The sequence below is a fragment of the Notamacropus eugenii genome, chromosome 6 (genome assembly GCF_028372415.1).
Source record: "Notamacropus eugenii isolate mMacEug1 chromosome 6, mMacEug1.pri_v2, whole genome shotgun sequence".
In the NCBI taxonomy this organism is placed as follows: domain Eukaryota; kingdom Metazoa; phylum Chordata; class Mammalia; order Diprotodontia; family Macropodidae; genus Notamacropus; species Notamacropus eugenii.
The window spans coordinates 326,547,876-326,567,433 of NC_092877.1; the positions used below are offsets into that span (position 1 = coordinate 326,547,876).

The following is a 19,558-nucleotide window of genomic DNA, read 5'->3' on the forward strand; positions in this document are numbered from 1 at the left end:
GCGGGCCCGGGTGGCCCCAGACCCAGCGCGGGGGCGGGCTCGGAGCCGAGGGCGGGGTCTGGCCTGGGCCTTCCCTTCCTTCCCTCTAGGTCTCTCTCTCGGCCTTCAAGGCCTCGCTTCCCAGGCTGCCCAGCGAGGCCCCTTCTACTGGGGCCTGGCCTGCGGGGAGGGACGTGGAGGCAGCCGGGACTCGGACGCCGGGGTCCACCCTCCGCGGTCTCCCTGGGTGACCTTGAAGTTGCCCTCCAGGCAGAGTCGGGCCGCCCCCTCGGGTTGGGCAGCGCGGCTGACCTTGCTCGTGACCCCTCCTGACGTGTGTTTGTGGAGGCGTCACGGCGTGGATTCTCTCCAGATAGCCGCGGGAAAGCCAAACGGACGCCGTCCAGCTCCGGTATTGGTTATGCACATTTATTTAGAGCCTGCTGTGTGCGGGGCTCACCGCCTGGCAGCGGGCCGGTCCAGCAGGGTGGGTCCCTCGACGGGGCAGGGCCAGGATTCGATCCCAGAGCCTCTGGGACTTGGCTTTTAAGGACATGCCCCCCTGGCCGCTGTCCAGGAGGAGATGGGAGCTGAGGCCACTTTTGTTGGCCTTTCTGCTTAGGGGGACTTGAGCGACTCAAGTAAACAAGCATTTATTAAGCGCCTACTTTGTACCAGACCCTGTGCTCAGTCTCATGGAGGAAAGAACCTGAAAAGCGATATAATCTATTATTGCATCGACCATCTTCCCAAATAAAGTTCGGCGTGATAAGGGACCCCCTGGGGAGACTGTGGAAACATTACCCACCCTGGGAGAGGGGAAAGGACAGGTCGAAGTTTTGTGATGTGTTTTAGTAGAAAAGAAAAAAAACCTTCAGGTGTTAGCTTACAGAAAAATTACCACCTCTTCTAGATCTTTACCAGCTCTTCTCAAATAACCTAGTATTTGCTTCCTCTAAGGGGTTTCACTGCTCTCCAATAAATAGAAAAATACTTGTGATGGAGCAGGGTCCTACTTAGAGTAACCTGGGAAATTAAAGTGCTGCCTCTTGGTGTTAACTTGTAGGGTTGGTTTGGTTTGGGTTTTTTTGCTTTTGGGGTTACATTTTCAGTTTGAAGTTGTCTCCCTTCCTCTTCCTCTTGGCCCCATGTTAGAGAAAACAACATTTGCTCTGGATATACATGTGGAACCAATACAGTACATACATCACATACATGTGTATGTGCCATGTATCAGTCCTTCTCTGAACGTAGACAGCACTTTCCTTCTTAGTGGATTTCAGTAATCGTATTGCTCAGAATAGTTGTCAGTTACTCTTCAAACAATACTGCTGTTAGTGTATAGAACTTTCTCTTGGTTCCTATTTCATGCAAAAATTGGTGTACTTTTCTGAAACCATCCTGCTCCTCCCTTCTGACAGCACAGTAGCGTTCCATCCCAATCACAACTTCTTCTGCTGTTCCCTAATGGGTAGGCATGCTCTCCATTTCCAACTCTGCCGTTGTGGTTGAGTTTGATGCTATTTGAAGATAACCTATTAACATATTTGTCCATTATTGGTTGACTTCTTAAAAACCCCTACTTCTCAACATTCTGATTATTTGCTGAAAATTGCTCACTTCAAAATTTAGGAGGTACAGAACAAGAGTGGGATTGCGTTAGGCATGCTTGGGAAGAACCACATTAACTCCTTTCAACAACAACCTGGTGGTCCTGGTGACTCTTGAGTGACAGCTTTTAGAGACTGTGTTGTTTCCATTTCAAGCATATATTTCACAGTCTTGGTTATTAGAATCTACCTCATCCTGTATGCCGAGGTAGATACTTAGTGATGACACTTCTAAAATCAACCTACCTTCCCAGAGCGGAGATTCTGTTCCATATAGGTAAGGGATCTCACCCAGAATGGTGTCACTTGATAGGAAAAACATGTATGGTCTGTTTTTGTTTTACTGGAGCAGTTGAGATACAACAGAATTGAAATTGAGTGGAAATGCCCCTTTTTACTCCTGGAACTTGTTAAAGATGATAACTCAAGCGTATCTTTTGTTTGCAATTTCTTTGGGCTCAAATTAACTGTAAGAAAACTTGGCTCTTTCAGCAACCATCTTTTCAAATGTGTCTTTGTTTTTAATCCTAATGTAAGAAAAATATTATAAAAACAAACACATGCTCGTTGGAAAATTTATTACTGTGGAACTGCTATAATGCCCTCCTAACTCCTCTTTCAGCCTCCATTTTCTCCCCTTTTCATCCCAACTTTCTCATTGTTGCCTAAGACATCTTAATATTCCAGTGTCTAGTTAATAATCAGTGAGTGTTTATTAAGTCCCCACTTGATCTTTACCAGGCATTGGAGGTGAATTCCCAGAAACAACAGGGACAAGCTCCCTACTTCAAGAAGCTAACATTCTAGCTGCTAGAATCTAGCATATCTTCTCTTTACACAGAAACCTTCTATAGCTTTCCACTAGAAGTAGGCTATAGTATAAACACCTCATTCTTTTCATTCAGTCCCATCCACACTCTGATTCCAAGCTTCCTTTCCAATTTTACTTTGGAACCCTCTTCCTGTATTCTGTGTTCTAACCAAACTTCACTGCTCTCTAATTCTTCCTTTTCCTCCCACTACTAGCATCTTCAGTCCCCCATCTCTGCCTTCTTGAATCCTTCCGTTATTTCAGAGTCCACCCCAGGCTCTACCTCTGCCAATCATCCTCTCATTTATAAGGCAGTTGAAGATTTGCAGAGGGCTTTACATTACCTGATTTGATTATCACTACAGCTTTGTGAAGTTGGTACTGTTTTACAGACAAGGAAACTGAGGCTCAGAGAAGTTATTTGACTTTCTCAGAGGCACACAAATGTCTCAGGTGGGATGTGAACTCAGGTCTTTCTGACTCCCAAGTCCAATATTCTCTTCCCTCCTTGTTCCTCCAGTGGAAAGCATTCCCATCTCCCCTTGAATTTTTCATAACACTTTTTCTGGAACTCTTGTTGGCTCTGATCCCATTCTGCCATACATCATAGCTATTTGTGTACTTACCATTTTCCCATTAAATTATCAACTCAAGGGCAGGAGCTGTATCAGGTTTCTTCTTTATTCTACTGTTGCCTAGTTCATACAGTGCCTTGCCCAGGGATGTGGTTGGGGAGGCAGCCTAGTGCAATTTGCTATTGTGCAGTTTGCTTTGCCTTTAGAGTCAGGATCAGGGCTTACATCCCGCTTCAGGGATCTGTGTCAGTTTAGGCAAGTCATTTAACTTTTCTGGACCTTAGTTTCATCTATTAAATGGTGTTGGGTAAGGAGGAGCATTGAGACAGGTTGACCAGATGGCCTACTGAGTTCCTTTCCAGCTCTACCTCTAGGATCCTGGGATCCCCTGAAATATCTATTAAAGTGAATTGGGTTACCTTCTGACTTGTGCCTTGTGGTGTGACAGTAGAAGTTTAATTACTAAAGCAAAAGCCAGTGAGTGGTATAAATAAATGATTGTTAGTGATCATGTGAATTGATGGACCTGTTGGGCCATCAGGTCATTATACTTATATATTTTGGATCTGTAATTTTACCAGTTTGGGCACTCCACTCATGTAGATGGCAACCCATCTACAATTTTTCATTCTGTGTGTTTTTAGTCTGTGTCTTTCCAAATAGGATTTACCCAAGTGTCTGGAGCCCTTCCTTTGAGTCTTTTAATATTTTGTGGCTAACAGTGCAACATTTAGGTTCTTGGTTATCTCTCACTGTTGATCAGTTGGCTTCCTTTGCTACTCATACATGTCCTTGAAGATCTTTTATGCCACTTCTATGAGATAAACTGCAGTCTGCTTATGCCCACCATAAAGTTGTCATTTGGGCAACCTAACAATATTGTTTCTTTTGAGATTGTTGTGTTCCGTGTTCTGTAGCTATATAAAGTTTCCTGGGTCACTGAGAGGTTGAGCAGATTGATCCATAGTTGTACATTTAGTATGTGTTAGAGGCAAGACATTTTCCTAACTCCAAGACTCGACGTTCTATCCACTATAGTATGCTTCCTCTCACTGAGAGAGTATCAATGTTCTCGTGAAGCAAGGTAGTATAGTGTTAGTTTTGGAGAATGGTTCAAGTCTTATCTGAAATAAAGACTAGCTATATGATCCTGGGCAAGTCATTTGACTCCTCAGAGCCTCGGTTTCCTTGTCTGTAAAATGAGGATTAGTGGTTGCTAAGAATCAAATGAGATGTTTGTAAAGTCAGTAATCCAGTCAAACATCTATTAAGCACCTTTTATGTGCCAGGCACCATGTGCTAAACTCTGGGGATACAAAGAAAGACAAAAATCAGTTCTTGCTCTCGAGGAAGGGGAAGACAGGTGATATATTAATGACTTGTTATTATTGATGGTTAACACCCATGTTTAAAAAAATAGACTACGGAGTCAGGAAGCACTGTGGCATTATAGAAAGCAAGACATAATTCACCAGACATTATAGGATCAAAGATGTAAAGCTGGAAGGAACCCTGGAGATCATTTAACCCCCTCATTTTATAGATGTGGAATTTGAGGGGTAGAGATAGAATCCAACCTGTTTTCTTCGTGTTCATTTCTAGTCCTGACTCCTACTTCCTCAGTCTATGCAAGAGGTACTGTCTGGCCGTCCCGCTCTCTGCATAAGCTGAGCAGTATGCAGCCTTCATGTACTTGAAGGGTGACTAGTTTATGAACTTCTCAAATTGGAGTTTCCCAAAGAGAAAAATCCTCTTTAATTCCACTGATGTTCTTAACATCGAGAATAATAAATGTAACCATAAAATAAATCTTTTACTGTGCTTCATTTGCCCACAAATATTAAGTCTCTGCTACACTCTTATTTTTTTCCTGCCATATTTTCTTAGATTGTAACCTTGTTGTTAGTACATTAGGAACAATCTCAGAGTTTGTCCTTTATTTCTTTTGGAGGTATTTCATTATCAGATAAAGAGTCCTCTGTAGAAATAAGTTATTCTTTTTTTCTGATGGGGGGCGGGGCTTTATAGCTCTAGTACATTGCTTTGCACAAAAACACCTAATAAGTATTTCATAAGTTGTTTGCTGTTGAATCTGAGACTTGGAGCAGTTGGAAATTTTCATTTTCTTCATTAACCCCCAAGGCCTTGGATTCGAATGGATGATTGTCAACAAGTTGAGGTTGTGTAAAATTTGGCTACTTTGTTTTTCTAGGGAAAAGAAGCAACAAGTACACCACATCCTAGTTGAAACAAGTTCAAGAATTTGATATGAAGCGCAGAAGCAGATAGTGCATATAGCAAGCCATAGCTGGAATACTTTTGTGAGTAAGAAAATCTTTTCTTCCCCTTTAACCACTGTTTCTTAGTATTATGAGCAGTGGTGTTAAACTCAGAAGTGGATCCTTTTGGGCTGCAGATTGTCTTAGAAAACCACATATTAGCATTATCTATGTTGTACTGTATTTTAATTTATTTTGTTAAATATTTCCCAATTACATCGAAATCTGGTTCTGTGGCATTGGGGAGTATTGTCTTTGGCCAGGCTGGCCACATATTTGACCTGGTGTGGACTATCTGGATCCTGAGCATTGAAATGTTGAACATTTTGGGGAAGGAAAATAGAAGAAAATGAGGTGGACTCAACAGCTGAATTTTTTTCTCTCTCTTTCTAAGACTCTTTCTCAGCATCTCAGAGATAGAAATAGAGGAGCATTTTAAAAGCAAGAAACTTTATTATTGTTTAATGCCTGTAGAATTCTCTTCAACCAATTAATTTCCTCGCTTATTTAATCTCTTTAAAGGTGTTTTACCTTTGGCTTATGAATTTTTCTTAGCATCACTAGTATATTAGGATTTTTCAGATGCTGAAAAACTTCAATGAGAAATATTACTTGTAGAGCATTTTAATCAAAAATTAAAAACCGTATAATAGTAATACTTATCTGAAAATTTAAGGTGGATGAAATCATTTTGGGAACAAAAAATTCTTGTTTAAACCCATACACATCTATTAAATGCTTCTTTAATATGTAGAACGTGATATACTGGATAGGGGGCTAGCCTTGGAAGCAATTTTAAAGTATGCCTTGGATCCATTGCGTTTCACCTGTAGCTGTATGACATGTAGTCCTCTTAAGATCCCAAGCAACTCTCTGAGACTCTGAGTTACAGATGAAACAGTCAGTTTGCATCAGTAGAGGGAATTTATATATGAGGACTTCTCTATACTGATGAAATCACAGATCTGAACCAGGCCCTGTGCTGGGTGCTGGGAACACAGACGTCAAAAGGAAACAGGCCCTGTCCTTCAGGACAGTCTGAGAAGGGAAGAAGATGGTCAGGAGCACTAGTAGCTCAGTCAGGGAAGACTTGACAGCAAAGGGGACTCCTCAGCAGAGCCTTGAAGGAAGACAGAAAAGAAAGGCCAGGTAAGGAGGGGAGGAAGCTGGTACAGATGTACTGAGGCCAAGTTCAGGGAACAGTTAGCAGTCCAGTTTGGTTAGAATGTAGAGTATGTCAAGAGGGAAGAAGTATGTGTGTGCCATATTGCTAGAGGACCTGGACTGGCGGCCAAGGAGTTTGTTCAGAGGAATCACTGAATTTTTTGAGGAGCATGGGCCATGGTCAGTCCTATACTTTACCCGAATTATTTTGACAACTAAAACGGATTGGAACGGGGAGAGAGAGCTTGAAAGCAGTAAGACTGGTTAGGAGACTTTTACAGAGGTGAGGCAAAACATGATGGAGACCTGAATTAAAGTGGTGACAATGTGAGCAGAGGTGGTGGGGGACAAACACAGGACAAGGGAAGGTATTTAACAAGGTTCACAAATGAATTTATGAGGGGGAGAGAGTGGTCACAAATGACTCCAAGGTTCTACACCTTGGTGACTAGTAGGTGCGTTTGTATATTCAACAGATATGGGGCATTTGGGAGAAGTGAAGGTTTGGGGGCAGGAAAAGAGATGAGTTCTGTATAGGATGTATTGATTTTGAAATGTCAGGAAATTCAGGTAGAGAGGTCTAGCAGGCATTTAGAGAGAGTAAACTGGATGTTAGCAAACTCCAGTTTGGGGAGATTTGGGAGCAAATGAGGTCACCAAAAGAGAATAGAAAAAGGGTAGAAAGAGGAGGTGGGAAAGGGAAGGAACTAGTCTGGAGAGAGAGCCATACTAAGGGATCAAGAGACTGAAAAAAATGATCAAAACAGATAGGAAAAGAAGTCTCAAGGAAGTGTACAGGTGGGGAAAAAAACTACAGAAGAGACATGGAATATTAAGATTGAAGAGAAAACAAATGAAGACTTGAGCATTTAATAACCTTTGAAAGTGTAATTTCAGTGGAATACTGGAGCCGGAGGCCAGTTGCTAGAGGACACAAAGTGAGTGAGTGAAGGCAGTGAGAATAGGCCACTCTGTAAGAGTTAGATTATGACACCAGTGGAAAATAGGGTGCTTGAGGTGGGGAACAGGATCTGAGAAAGGTTTTTGAAGGCTGAGACCTGATGGGAAAGAAGCATTGCAGGATTAGGAGTAGAAGAAAATTGGGAGACAGTCCTCTGGAGGAGGTGGCAGAAAGTGGCTGAAGTCCAGTAGGGCTACAACCAAAAAGGAGGGACTGCCTGGCAGTATAGAGTAGGAGGCAAGGCTGGCTGGGAGGGGCCCAGGGGGCTTGCAGAAATATCCCAAGTCATGGTGTGATATTATAAAAAGTATAATTTTTTTTCTCTTTCTCCTCTTTGCAAAACAGTAAACTTGCTTAAAATTAATGATCTCTGAGATGTGCAACTAAAAGTTTGGAAATAAATCCCTCAGATAAAGCTTCAGGGTATGTTTAAGTCTGAATAAAACTTTAAGCTATGTTTATTTTAACTCATGGATTGCTTATGGAGATGAATTGCTAAAATGCTGATTTCTTCTTTGTGTTTTCCAGCTGGGAACGCAGTGTCGTGCTCTCATGTACAGCTCCAAAAAACCAAAAAGTCAGATCTGTAGGGGAACTGTGTAAAGTAAACTGAGCCACAGGGTAGCAGTGTTTGAATAGTCCTTGTAAAGGTGCCCACACAGTTGCCAAAATGAGTAAAAGAACAAGCAGTGACGCCCCTCTAGGAAGGTTAGTGGAGTTCTGTGAAGTCAAGGGTGAAGATACGCTGGCTTTAAAGCTGACTGCGTGTGGCTGCTGCTCTTTCTGCACCCCAATGGTAGCATTGTTTATTTGTCCCCAGCAATCGCCCCATTCCAACTGCATTTCCCTATGAGCATGACTGCCCTGCCAATTTAGGATGCACTCAAAACGTTTTGTTTTGCCTTTATTCCAGAAGGCATGTTGTGTACTTTTTACTATACATAATATGTAACATAAATACTCATGCCCCCAAAAGATTATGAATTTGGAAGATTTCCTTTATCACAAATTCTCTACACGAAGGTGTACTATATTATGTATCTTAATAAACATCAAAAGTTACTTGCTCACTAGGCCCAGTTTGAACTTGCATTTCATGATTTTTAGGGGTCAAGCTTTTTTAACCTTTCCTTTTTAGTAAACTTTGAATAACCCTGCTTTCCTTCTTTTATAATTGTGATCTTCATCATAACTTTGTGATTAAAACCAGAAGTGAGCATACTTTGAAGAAGGGTGTTGTGCATGCCTGAGAGCATTTTTCCAGTTTAATCTTTTAAAAAGCCTAGCAGTTTCTCCTGCCTCTGTGGGGAAACTCTGATTCTGGGGAGGGGGAAGAAAGGTAGAATTTCATATTTTGTTGTACGTTTATCAAATGGCATGTTTTTTGTTAATGCAGTGAAAGCACTGGGAGAAGGTACATTTCTGTAATGTTCATATCTTCTTTCCACAATAGGACCAAAACTGGAGGTTTTCACTAATAACAAGTCAAGTGACTTTTTATTAGTAAAACATTTTTGTGACTTTAATGCTGTACATATTCACATTACTAAAATATCCTTTTAGGACTTCTCTTTTCTGTGCTCTTTTTATCTGCTCACTGCACTCGGAAGAAGGGGACGTGGCTTATCACTAATTCCTGACTTTAAAAAAAAATGTTCTTTTTCTAGGATGAGTGGGGCAGCATTTCCTTCTCCCACAGCTGATATGGCAGAAATAAATCGTATTCAGTATGAGATGGAGTACACTGAAGGTATCAGTCAACGGATGAGGGTCCCAGAAAAATTAAAAGTCGCTCCACCACCTCCTGATCTGGAGCCAGGATTCCAAGAAGGAGTCCCAAATGCTAGTGTCACGATGCAGGTTCCAGAGAGGATTGTTATAGCAGGTATGTTTGTCATGGACTCTCTTTTTTTCTACGCACCCCTGCAGGGGACATTTTACAAGGTTTCTGATTTCTGAGAAAATACTTTTTAGGGAGAAGTCTAAGAAATTCTGCTTGTGCTTTAGAAATTTGTGCTCCTAATGCTTGATCATTCAGTACTATTTTGCAGGAGGCATTAAGTTGTCTCAAATTTGGAGTGAATCAAAGATAGTAGGCACCCTAAAGATTCTTGGACCTTGCCACCTACTCTGTAACTGCACTCTTTTACATGTGTTAGCCCCTTTCCTCCAATTAGAGTATGAGCTCCTTGAAAGCAAGGGACTGTCTCGATTTGTTCCTTTTGCTCACTCCTTTCTGATCCAGAGATCATTCTTCTTCATAGGGAATGCAGAGGCAGAAATAATGTGAGGCCATTCTGTCTTCTTTCTGTTTCAGGAACCATTGTCCTATCCAGCTCTGTTGCTTCTTTCCTTTTCTTTCTTCTCCTTAAAAGCTTTTGTAAAAATCCCTATTTGTAACTTGTAGCATTCTTTTCCAGCATCAGCTTATTCTGAGCTTTAATACCCCTGACACTTATGATGGGACTGCTTTACTTGCATTTGAATGTTTCTTATTTTATGTCTTTTAAAAATGCAGGTTGGTTATGGATCCTCTTTTAGATAACTCTCCTCCTCAGAATATCATTCGTTAGAGTTCCTTATTATTCCTGAGAGGTCTGATAGAGAAATTTTAGTCCAGGACACGCTGATATCTATCCTTCCCAAATCTACAATAGGTGACATATTGTTTCTGGCTTTCCTATCCTTTTCTTGTCCTTCAGATCAGCAACCAGTACCTTTTTGTGAGTGAGAATTCCATCCAGAAGAGAATTTTCCCTTTGTAGGTTAAGAATTTGTGAGTCAATTGGCTTTTGTCAGAGAGAGGGTTTCAACCAACATCCAGATAACTGAATTGTGCTATCACTGCTGTAGTGATGAGCCTGTGTGTTAGGTTTGTGGGCTGTCTCCCCATTTGCTAATCTATTTACTATTTCTAGGTGGTCTGTAGTATACTCAAGTTAGATTAGTGCTTCTGTTTTTGTTTCATTGACCTTCACTCAGATGCTTCCTATTATATTGCTAGTTTGGGGATTTTTTCACATGATCTTACCTTATTATACTAATTTTGCCCTCACCCCCTTTCTACCTCTCCTCTCTCTTTTGAATAACATATACAGTACCTTCTTTCCAGAGCCATAATGCAGTCAGTGATATTTATGAGATCAAATTTTTCTCTTCGTGTTATTTCTATTTTATCTTCTTTGTTGCCAATACTTTGTCTATTTGTGTACAGAGTTCTGAGGTCATAAATTTTATTACCAGTTCCTTTCTTAGATTTTTATCTATTGTGTACTTTGGGGCATCTCTCCTCCTTCTGTTCCTACGGTATAACTACCCTCTGTGATATATACCTAAGCAATTATTTCCCCTTTACATTTCAAGTTAAAAGCTTTTAAAATTAGATTTGTAAAACTCCAGGCTAGTATATTCTTTAATTAAAAAACAAAAAGAAAATTTCTTGGTGTTTTAAAATAGCGCATCCATTTTCAAATATTTTCCTTACCTACACAGCAGGCCATTCATGCTAATGACAATATTAAAAGTGGAAGAAAGATATGTTTCTTCAAAATAAACACATCATATATTTTAAAATATTTAAAAAATTAAATAGAAACACATCAACCATGTCTGACAGTATACCCAATATTCCATTGCCATCGTTCCCCATCTCCACAGGTAGGAGAAGGAGGTTTATTTTCTCAGATTGAATGTTAGCTCTGAAGGTTCTGGAGGGATAAAGTGACTTCCTCAAAATAAAAAATCGATTAGTGAAAATTGAAAATTACCAGATTTTTGAAGAACTTGTTCCCATCAAAAGGACTAAATAGGTATTGTGCTAGGCAGACACACTCAAAAAGATAAAAACCCTGCTCTGAAGGGTCCAGTCTAATGGGGAGAATAAAAGCTTTAGAGCAGGTTTATACCTTTTTGTGCGTATTTGCCTAGGGTTTGTCCCAGGGCAGAACTTTCAGAGGGCACTAACAACATGCCTTCAGACCTCAGTTTTCTGAGGCTAAGATCAGTGCTTGGAGTAACAGAGCATTCAGTTTCTTTCATTCTTTTGATTTACATTATTGTAGTGATTATGAGTATTGCCTTCCTGATTCTGTTTTATCCTATTTCAGTTCATGTAAGTCCATGCTTTTCTGAATTCTTCATATTTATTCTGTCTTACAACACAGCAATGTTTTATTATGTTCATCTATCTTGATTTATTTAGTCATTCTTCAATCGGTGGATATTTATTTGTAGTTTCCAGTTACTACAAAAAATACTGCTGTGACTGTTTTGATGTATATGAGACCCTAATTCTATTTTTCAAAGTGAGTTTGTATTGATTTCTTCTGTCTCTCACATCGTGATAGTTATCCCAAGTATCATTTTCCCTTCCTCTCCCAGAGAGAGTTGTCCTACATGACAAATGGCATTTTTTAGAGAAGATTAAAAAAAAGTCAGCCCAGCTGACCGATACCAAGTCCAAAAACATGCTTCCACTTTCATGAAGGGAAGGATTGGAGATGTCTTCTCACATCTTTTCATTAGCGTGTTGTTTCACTGTGTAGATTTTCTTGGCTCAGCTCACTTCACTCTGCACAGGTTAATATAGTTCTTTCTAGGTTTCTTTGTGTTCATCACGAACACCATTTCTTTTTTTTAAGTTTTTATTTGCTATTTTATTTTTCCACAGTTACAAGTATAAAGTTTTTAACATTCATTTTTAAAACTTCGAGTTTCAAATTCTCTCCCTTCCTCCCTCCCAAAATCCATCCCCCATTAAGAAGGCAAGCAATTCTATACAGGTTACATATGTGTAGGCATGCAAAACACATAATAATCATGTTGTGGAAGAAAACATAGACCAGGGAAAAAACTCAAAAATAAAGTTTAAAAAAGTGTGCTTCTGTCTGTATTCAGACTCCATCAGTTCTTTCTTTGGGGATGGATAACATTTTTCATCATAAGTCGTTCAGAGTTGTCACGGATCATTGTATTGCTGAGAAAACTAAGTCATTCACTTCTGATCATCTTACAATATTGCTGTTACTTTCTGCGTGCTACATTTCACTTTGCGGTAGCTCATGCAAGTCTTTCCAGGTTTTTCTAAGAGAATTCTACTCACCATTTCTTATAATACAATAGTATTCCATCATAGTCGCATATGATAATTTGTTCAGCCATTCCACAACTGATGGGCATCCCCTCAACTTCTAATTCTTTGCCCCCAGAAAAGAGTTGCTATAAATATGTTTGTACGTATAGGTCCTTTTCATTTTTGTTTTTATTCCTTTGGGGATAAGACCTGGTAATAGTATTGCTAGGTCAAAGCATGTGCATGGTATTATAGCCCTTTGGGAATAGTTCCAAATTTCTCTACGGTATGGTTGAATCAATGGGTAACTCCACCAGCAGTGCATGAAAGTCTCATTTTTCCCACATTCTCTCTAACATGTCATTTATCTTTTCTGTCCTGTTAGCCAATCTGATAGGTATGAGGGTAGTACCTCAGAATTGTTTTAATATACATTTCTCCAGTCAGTAGTGAGTTGGAGTATTTTTTCATATGGTTCTAGACAGCTTTGATTACTTCATCTGAAAACTGATCATATCTTTTGATCATTTATCAGTTGCAGAATGACTCATTTTTATAAAGTTGACTCAGTTTTCTATATGTTTGAGAAATGGGGGGCCTTTTTCAGAGAAACTTCAAAATTTTTTTCACAGTTGCTACTGCTAACTGTATTTCCCTCTATCCCGTCTCTCCCCTACACTGCACCGCCCCCCTGTTAATTCTGTTCTCTTTTCACCCTGTTCCTCCTCAAAAGTATTTTGCTTCTGACTGCCCCCTCCTCCAGTCTGCCCTCCCTTCTATTACAGCACCCCCACCCCCTTATCCTCCTCTTTTCCTTGTAGGGTAAGATAGATTTCTATACCCTATTGAGTGTGTATGTTATTCCCTCTGAGCTAATTCTGATACGAGTGAGGTTCCCTTACTCTTGTTACCTCCTCCTCCTTCCCCTCCACTGCAAAAGCTTTCGCCTCTTTTACGTGAGATAATGTACCCCATTCTACCTCTCACTTACTTCCTCTTTCTTCTAGTGCATTGCTCTCTCACCCCTTAATTTTTTTTTAGAGATCATTCCTTCATATTCAGCTCACACCTGTGCCCTCTGTCTGTATTGTTGTTGTGTTTATTCTTTGTTTTCAAAGAAGACCATGACATCAGAGAGATGATGACATGACTTACACTTCACTTTTGTTTTGAGTGAGGGAGGGCTGTGCAGGTCACCAGCCTCAGTCTCTTCCTGAGCCACCTGGATGTAGTGAGCAGATATTCACCAGGGTGACTGGAGATGACCCAGGATGCAATGGGACACCTTGGCCTTTTTAGGCTAAGGCCTTTTCAGGTACTCACTTAGAGTGAGATAACGCCCATTCAGTGAATAGGCCTCTTTAAGAAGTAGTCAGGGAATGGCCCCTTTAACGAGCAAAAGAAAAAAATAACTAAATCAAGGTGTAAGGGAAAGGGAAACAGTTACTAATCACTCTAAGCCAGGAGGGTCCAGAGGACAGTCATTAAGTGGTGGTTGGGCAGGGACCTATTGTTGTCCCAGTCTACGGGCTTCACAGAGTGCACAGGGTTTAAGGAATTGGGAAAGACAAAAAAAAGGAGGGAGGGAGGAAGAAAGGAAGGGAGGGAGGGCAGGCCAGCATCAAGCCAATAAATCCCAAGTTAACTGGGCAGCCTCTGGCCTTCCAAAGGGGAGATGGAGACAGAAGGGAGTTATCCGCTTTCTCACTAATAATGACAGGTCTTATGAGTTAGAAATATCTTCCCCTGTAGGACAAACACCTTGTCCTAAATCACAGTAATATTCTGTTCCATTCATGTGCCACAATTTGTTTAGCCTTTCCCCAAGTGATGGGCTTCTCTTTGTTTTCTGTTCTTTACCACCACAAAATCAATCAGTAATCATTTATTAAGTGCTTGCTATGTGCTAGGCAGTGTGTATTTAATAACAAAATATAAACATTTTGATGTATGTGGGGATTTTCTTCTTACCAATGGCTTCCTTGGAATATGTCTCTAGTAATAGACACCTGCCTGTCGGGTACATTTGTAACCACAACCTCTTAATCCTATATTTTAAATTGCAATCTAAAAATCTAATTGTAGTTCTCAGATGGTTTTCTTAGCCAACTGTTCCCTTACCAGATCAGTCTTCCTCTTTTGAAACCCTTGCGTTAATGCAGAGGTCTAATCGAAAAAACCATCAGTGATACTTGTTTAAATTCTTTATTTTCTTGCCCTAAATTTTATAATCTGTTGAAGTTCTTTCTAGGTTATTCTGGGCATTCAGTTTGTTCCCACACAAATCCCAGATGTGGCCAGTAATCATCCCATTTGCTTTCACTTCTTAGATTCATGCCTCAGGCATATTTCTCTGTGGTTGTTACCAAGGCAGCTAGTGGAGTCACAACTAGATTAAGGATCCAAGTCTGTCTTGACCCTTGCTACCTGTGAGATCTTGAGAAAGTCTCTTACATCCTTCTCCCCCTACTGCGGGTCTTCATTTCCTTCTTTCTAAAATGAGAGGTTCCCCAGTTGATAAGTGGTCAAAGGATATGAACAGGCAATTTTCAGAGGAAGAAATTGAAGATATCTATAATCACATGAAAAAATGCTCTAAATCACTATTGATTAGGGAGATGCAAATCAAAACAACTCTGAGGTACCATATCACACCTATAAGATTGGCAAACATGACAGAACAAGAAAATGATAAATGCTGGAGAGGATGTGGGAGAGTTGGAACACTAATTCATTGTTGGTGGAGCTGCGAGAGCATCCAACCATTCTGGAGAGCAATTTGGAACTATGCCCAAAGGGCTACAGAAATGTGCATACCCTTTAACCCAGCAATATTGCTACTAGGACTGTATCCCCAAGAGATCGTAAAAATGGGAAAGGGTCCCACATGTACAAAAATATTTATAGCAGCACTCTTTGTAGTTGCCAAAAACTGGAAGTCAAGGGGATGCCCATCAATTGGGGAATGGCTGAATAAATTATGGTATATGAATGTAATGGAGTACTATTGTGCCATAAGAAATGAGGAACAAGAAGACTTCAGAGAGGCCTGGAAGGACTTATATGACCTGATGCTGAGTGAAAGGAGCAGAACCAGGAGAACTTTGTGCACAGCAACGACCACAGTGTGCGAGAGTTTTTTCTGGTAGACTTGGAATTTCGTAATAACGCAAGAACTTCTTAAAAAAAAAAAATCCCAATGGTGGTTCTCAAGGCAAAATGCCTTCCACACTCAGAGAAAGAAATATGGAAGTCATTCGCAAAATGTAGCAGATCATGTTTGTGTATGTGTATGTTTTTGTGTGTCATGTTTTGATTTGTTATATGATTTCTTTCATTTATTTTAGTCTGACCACATAGCATGACTATAGTGAAAATATACTCAGTAGGAAAGTATATGTAGAACCCATACAGAATTGTATGCAGTCGTGGGGAGGGAGGGGGGTAGTGGGGAGTAGGTGTGGGGGGGATAAAATCTCAATTGTATGGCAGTGATTGTTAAACATTAAAAAGTAATGAAAAAAAAAATAAAAATAAAAAAAATAAAATAAAATGAGAGGGTTAAGGCTGAATGACCTCACCAACCAGCAGCACTCATTCTGTCTCCCCAGACTTTTTGTGGTAATCTCTTCCCTCCTGGTACCTGCATCTCCCTGATTTGGAAGAGAACTCCAGCTCTAGTGATGGTTCTTTCCAACCTCCTGACACAAGTCAGGATTCCCCACTTCCTCTTTTAATTTTCAAACTGAAATTCTGCTGACTTTTTTTTAAAAAGGGCTACTTGATTCTCCCCAGTAAAAGCTGTAGAATGGAGATATGTTTCCACTGCTCTTTTCCTTCCTCTTCCAGGAGTATGATCATCAAATGGGCACCATGCAGACCATTAGGAAACTCAGTGCAAAGAGTCCTCAGGCCTTGGCTCTCTTGTAAGGGGGGGTCCTAGGAGAATTGTGGGGAAAAAGTTGTCACTGTCTCTCCTCTTGCCTCTTAGACATAAGTCTAAAGAGCTGCATGTCTAGTGAAAAGGATGCTGACCTACAGAACAAGGGGTTTGGCCCACTCTAGATCTGTAATCCTAGAATCTTTTCCTTTCTCTCCTTATTGATTACTATCTCAAATGCTTGTTTCCTCAGTTTACCTTAAGTCATCCTCTTCCTCTGGTCCTTCTCATGCAGCTTCAGTTTACTTTGTGTTCTTTCTTAGAGGGCCCTATGCAAATCTTCCCAGATTTCTTTTCAAATCAAAACTCTGATCTTCTTTGGTTCTAGACCCTTTGCTCCTTTTCCGTTTCACTAATGCTTAATAAAGTGAGTGCCTTCTGCAGGGTTAGTGGGTAGGGAATTGGGCACTGGAGTCAGGAGTTCAAATTTTCTCTTAGTTGATTTCCATCCTGTGTTATGTTAGGCAAGTTCCTTAACCTCCCTGGATCTCATTTGGCTCACCTTTAAAAATGAGGATATTGGAATAGATTGTTTCTATGGTCCCTTCCAGCTCTAGACCTAATATCTGAGGCTGCTTCTCAACCTGGAAGTAAATAATAGCCATCATTTAATAATAGTTAGCATTTGTGTAATGCATTAAGGTTTGCAAGGTGCCTTACATATAAGTTACTTGATTCTTATAACAGCCCTGGGAGGTTGCCATTATCTCCATTTTATAGATCAGGAAACTGAGGTAGACAGAGATTAAGTGATTTACTAAGTGACTCTGGGTCACTTAGCTGGTCAGTATCTGACTCCATATCCATCACTGTATCTGTTGTACTAGGTAGCTGCCTCTGTAGAGGCAGTACATGTGGGTTTCACTACATTCTAAGAATAATTGCTCTCCTTTATATATGAAAAAAGTTGTACTGAATTAGCATAAGTAGACCAGATCATGTACCTCTCCTTGTATTGATGGTGAGTCAATTATATGTTAAAACAATTGTTTAACATTTGGGTCTTCTTTTAAATGTTTGTGTTCCAAATTCTATCCCTCCACCCTTCATGAGAGAGTAAACAAGGTTATACATATACAGTTATGTAAAACATTTCCATCTTAATTATTTTGTACAAGAGAACTCAAATAAAATTTTTGAAAGGGAGGAAAAAACGTGAAAAATATCTTGCCTCAGTCTGTATTTATACACTCTCAGTTTTTTCTCTGGAGGCAGACTGTGCTTATCATTAGTCCTTTGGCATTGTTTAGGATCTTTGTCTTGGATCACTGTATTGCTGAGGATAGCTAAGTCATGCATGGTTCTTCATAGAATAATATTGCTATTACTGTGTACAACGTTCTTCTGTTTTTGCACTTCACTTTTCACCACTTCATGTAAGTCCAGGATTTTTTGAAATCCTGCTTGTCATTTCTTTTAACAGTAATATTCCACCACAATCATATATCCCAGCTTATTTAACCATTCCCCAATTGATGGGCATCCTCTTCATTTCTAATTCTTAGCCACTACAAAAGGAGCTGCTATAAATATTTTTGTGCAGATAGGGCTTTTTTCCTTTTTTTTATGTCTTTGGAATATAGGCCTAGCAGTGGTATTGCTGGGTCAAAGGTTATACAAAGTTTTATAGTTCTTTGGGTATAATTCTAAATACCAGTAGCAAACATTTTTTAAAAAAGGAAATTTTTCAGCCCACCCACAAGAGTATCACACTAAAAAGCTTGGCATCAGTAATAAAAACTATTCAGCTAAGTGCTGTATTCAGTTCCTTAATTTGAAATCATGTAAAAAGAGAGCTACTAGTAATAAAAAATAGCAAACATGATCGGAAGGTGCACTTGAAAAGTACAGGTTAATTGCATTTAATAAGGAATCATTTCCCCCATCACTCCATACACACATACCTACACTTATCTTCTCTGTTAGATGTTCCAGCTAAGCATAAGAATGGATCATCTTTTTAAAACAGGTATATGTGGCATATAGGTTAGCATAATGCTTCTGAGTTAGAAACTTTATTTGCTCATTTCTTAAATTTTTCACTTATTAGAATATAAACTTTTCTCTTTCATTAAATCTGATTTGCTTTTTATTAATATTTATTTATTTTAAATTTATTGCCTTTTATTAGTAAAAATAAATTGCATATGATTCTACTTGAGATTACTGATTTTAATGTTCAGTTGATTATAATTTTAAAATCTAATTGTAAATGCTGTAGAATTTAAGTAAAAGCATTAAGAAAAACCTAGATCATGATGAGATTTGCAGGAGTCAAAGAAGCTTTAAGGAACTAAATTAATTTTGTTTAGAGGACAAAGATAGCACTGGTTTTTGTATTCCTAACAGAGAGAGACTAGTCAGCATTCATTAAACATTTCTTAAGCACCTAACATGTGCTGGGCACTGTGCCAACCACTTGAGATACAAACATGGAAGGGAAAAAGAAGGCAGACCCGGCCCTCAAGGAGCTTCCAGTCTGAGAGGGGAAGTTGAAAAGCTGGGATGGAAGAGGGAGAAGGACATTTCCTTACAGAAAGTAGGAGCCAGGCTGGTGAAATTCCTGAGGTAAGAAATGAGGAGAGGACTGAGCTGAGACCTTACCCTCCAGTCAGAGAGGCCAAGAAGCGTGATGGTGCAGAGGGAGGAAGTTGATGAGATTTTATAAGATGAGGAGATTTTCCAACTAGGTGAAAAGGTTATCTTAAAATATATTTTTCCAGGTAATAATGAAGACATTTCATTTTCAAGACCAGCAGACCTTGACCTTATCCAGTCAACACCTTTCAAACCCTTGGCATTAAAAACACCTCCCCGTGTTTTGACACTAAGTGAGAGACCCCTCGATTTTCTGGACTTAGAAAGGCCCATCCCTCCAACCCCTCAAAATGAAGATGTAAGTAGTTTCCTTCTCAAAAAGGGTATTGGGATGGGGATGTGGTTAAGAAACAATGATTCAAGTCAGACTATGCAGACCTGCAGTCACTGCACAGAACTCTATGCTGTACTCTGACATAAATGCGTACCTGTCGGGCATAATAGTGATGCTTCTTAAATCTAAACACTTTACTTTTCAGGAAAAGTCACATTCGGAGGAAGAACCCAGCCTTCAGGTGGGTGGTGAGGAAGGACTTGAGTAAAGTGTGATGACTTTGAGAATCAAGAGTT

General features: G+C 39.9%; 1 protein-coding gene across 50 annotated transcripts in view; it reads left to right on the forward strand.

Moving 5' to 3' along the window:
* MFF (mitochondrial fission factor) overlaps nt 1-19,558 on the forward strand; it is a 46,465-nt gene that overhangs the window by 2,883 nt on the left and 24,024 nt on the right. For 7 of the 50 annotated variants that reach the window (XM_072618007.1, XM_072618017.1, XM_072618043.1 and 4 more), the window contains exons 2-3: nt 9,047-9,264; nt 19,114-19,286. In XM_072618007.1, coding sequence (XP_072474108.1) covers nt 9,048-9,264; nt 19,114-19,286 — 390 coding nt within the window. In that variant the 5' untranslated portion in view covers nt 9,047. Of the gene's footprint in view, nt 1-29; nt 392-5,187; nt 5,297-7,724; nt 7,803-7,907; nt 8,088-9,046; nt 9,265-19,113; nt 19,287-19,467; nt 19,504-19,558 lie in introns of those variants that run through there. The other 43 variants (XM_072617994.1, XM_072618028.1, XM_072617993.1 and 40 more) reach the window with 13 other exon arrangements.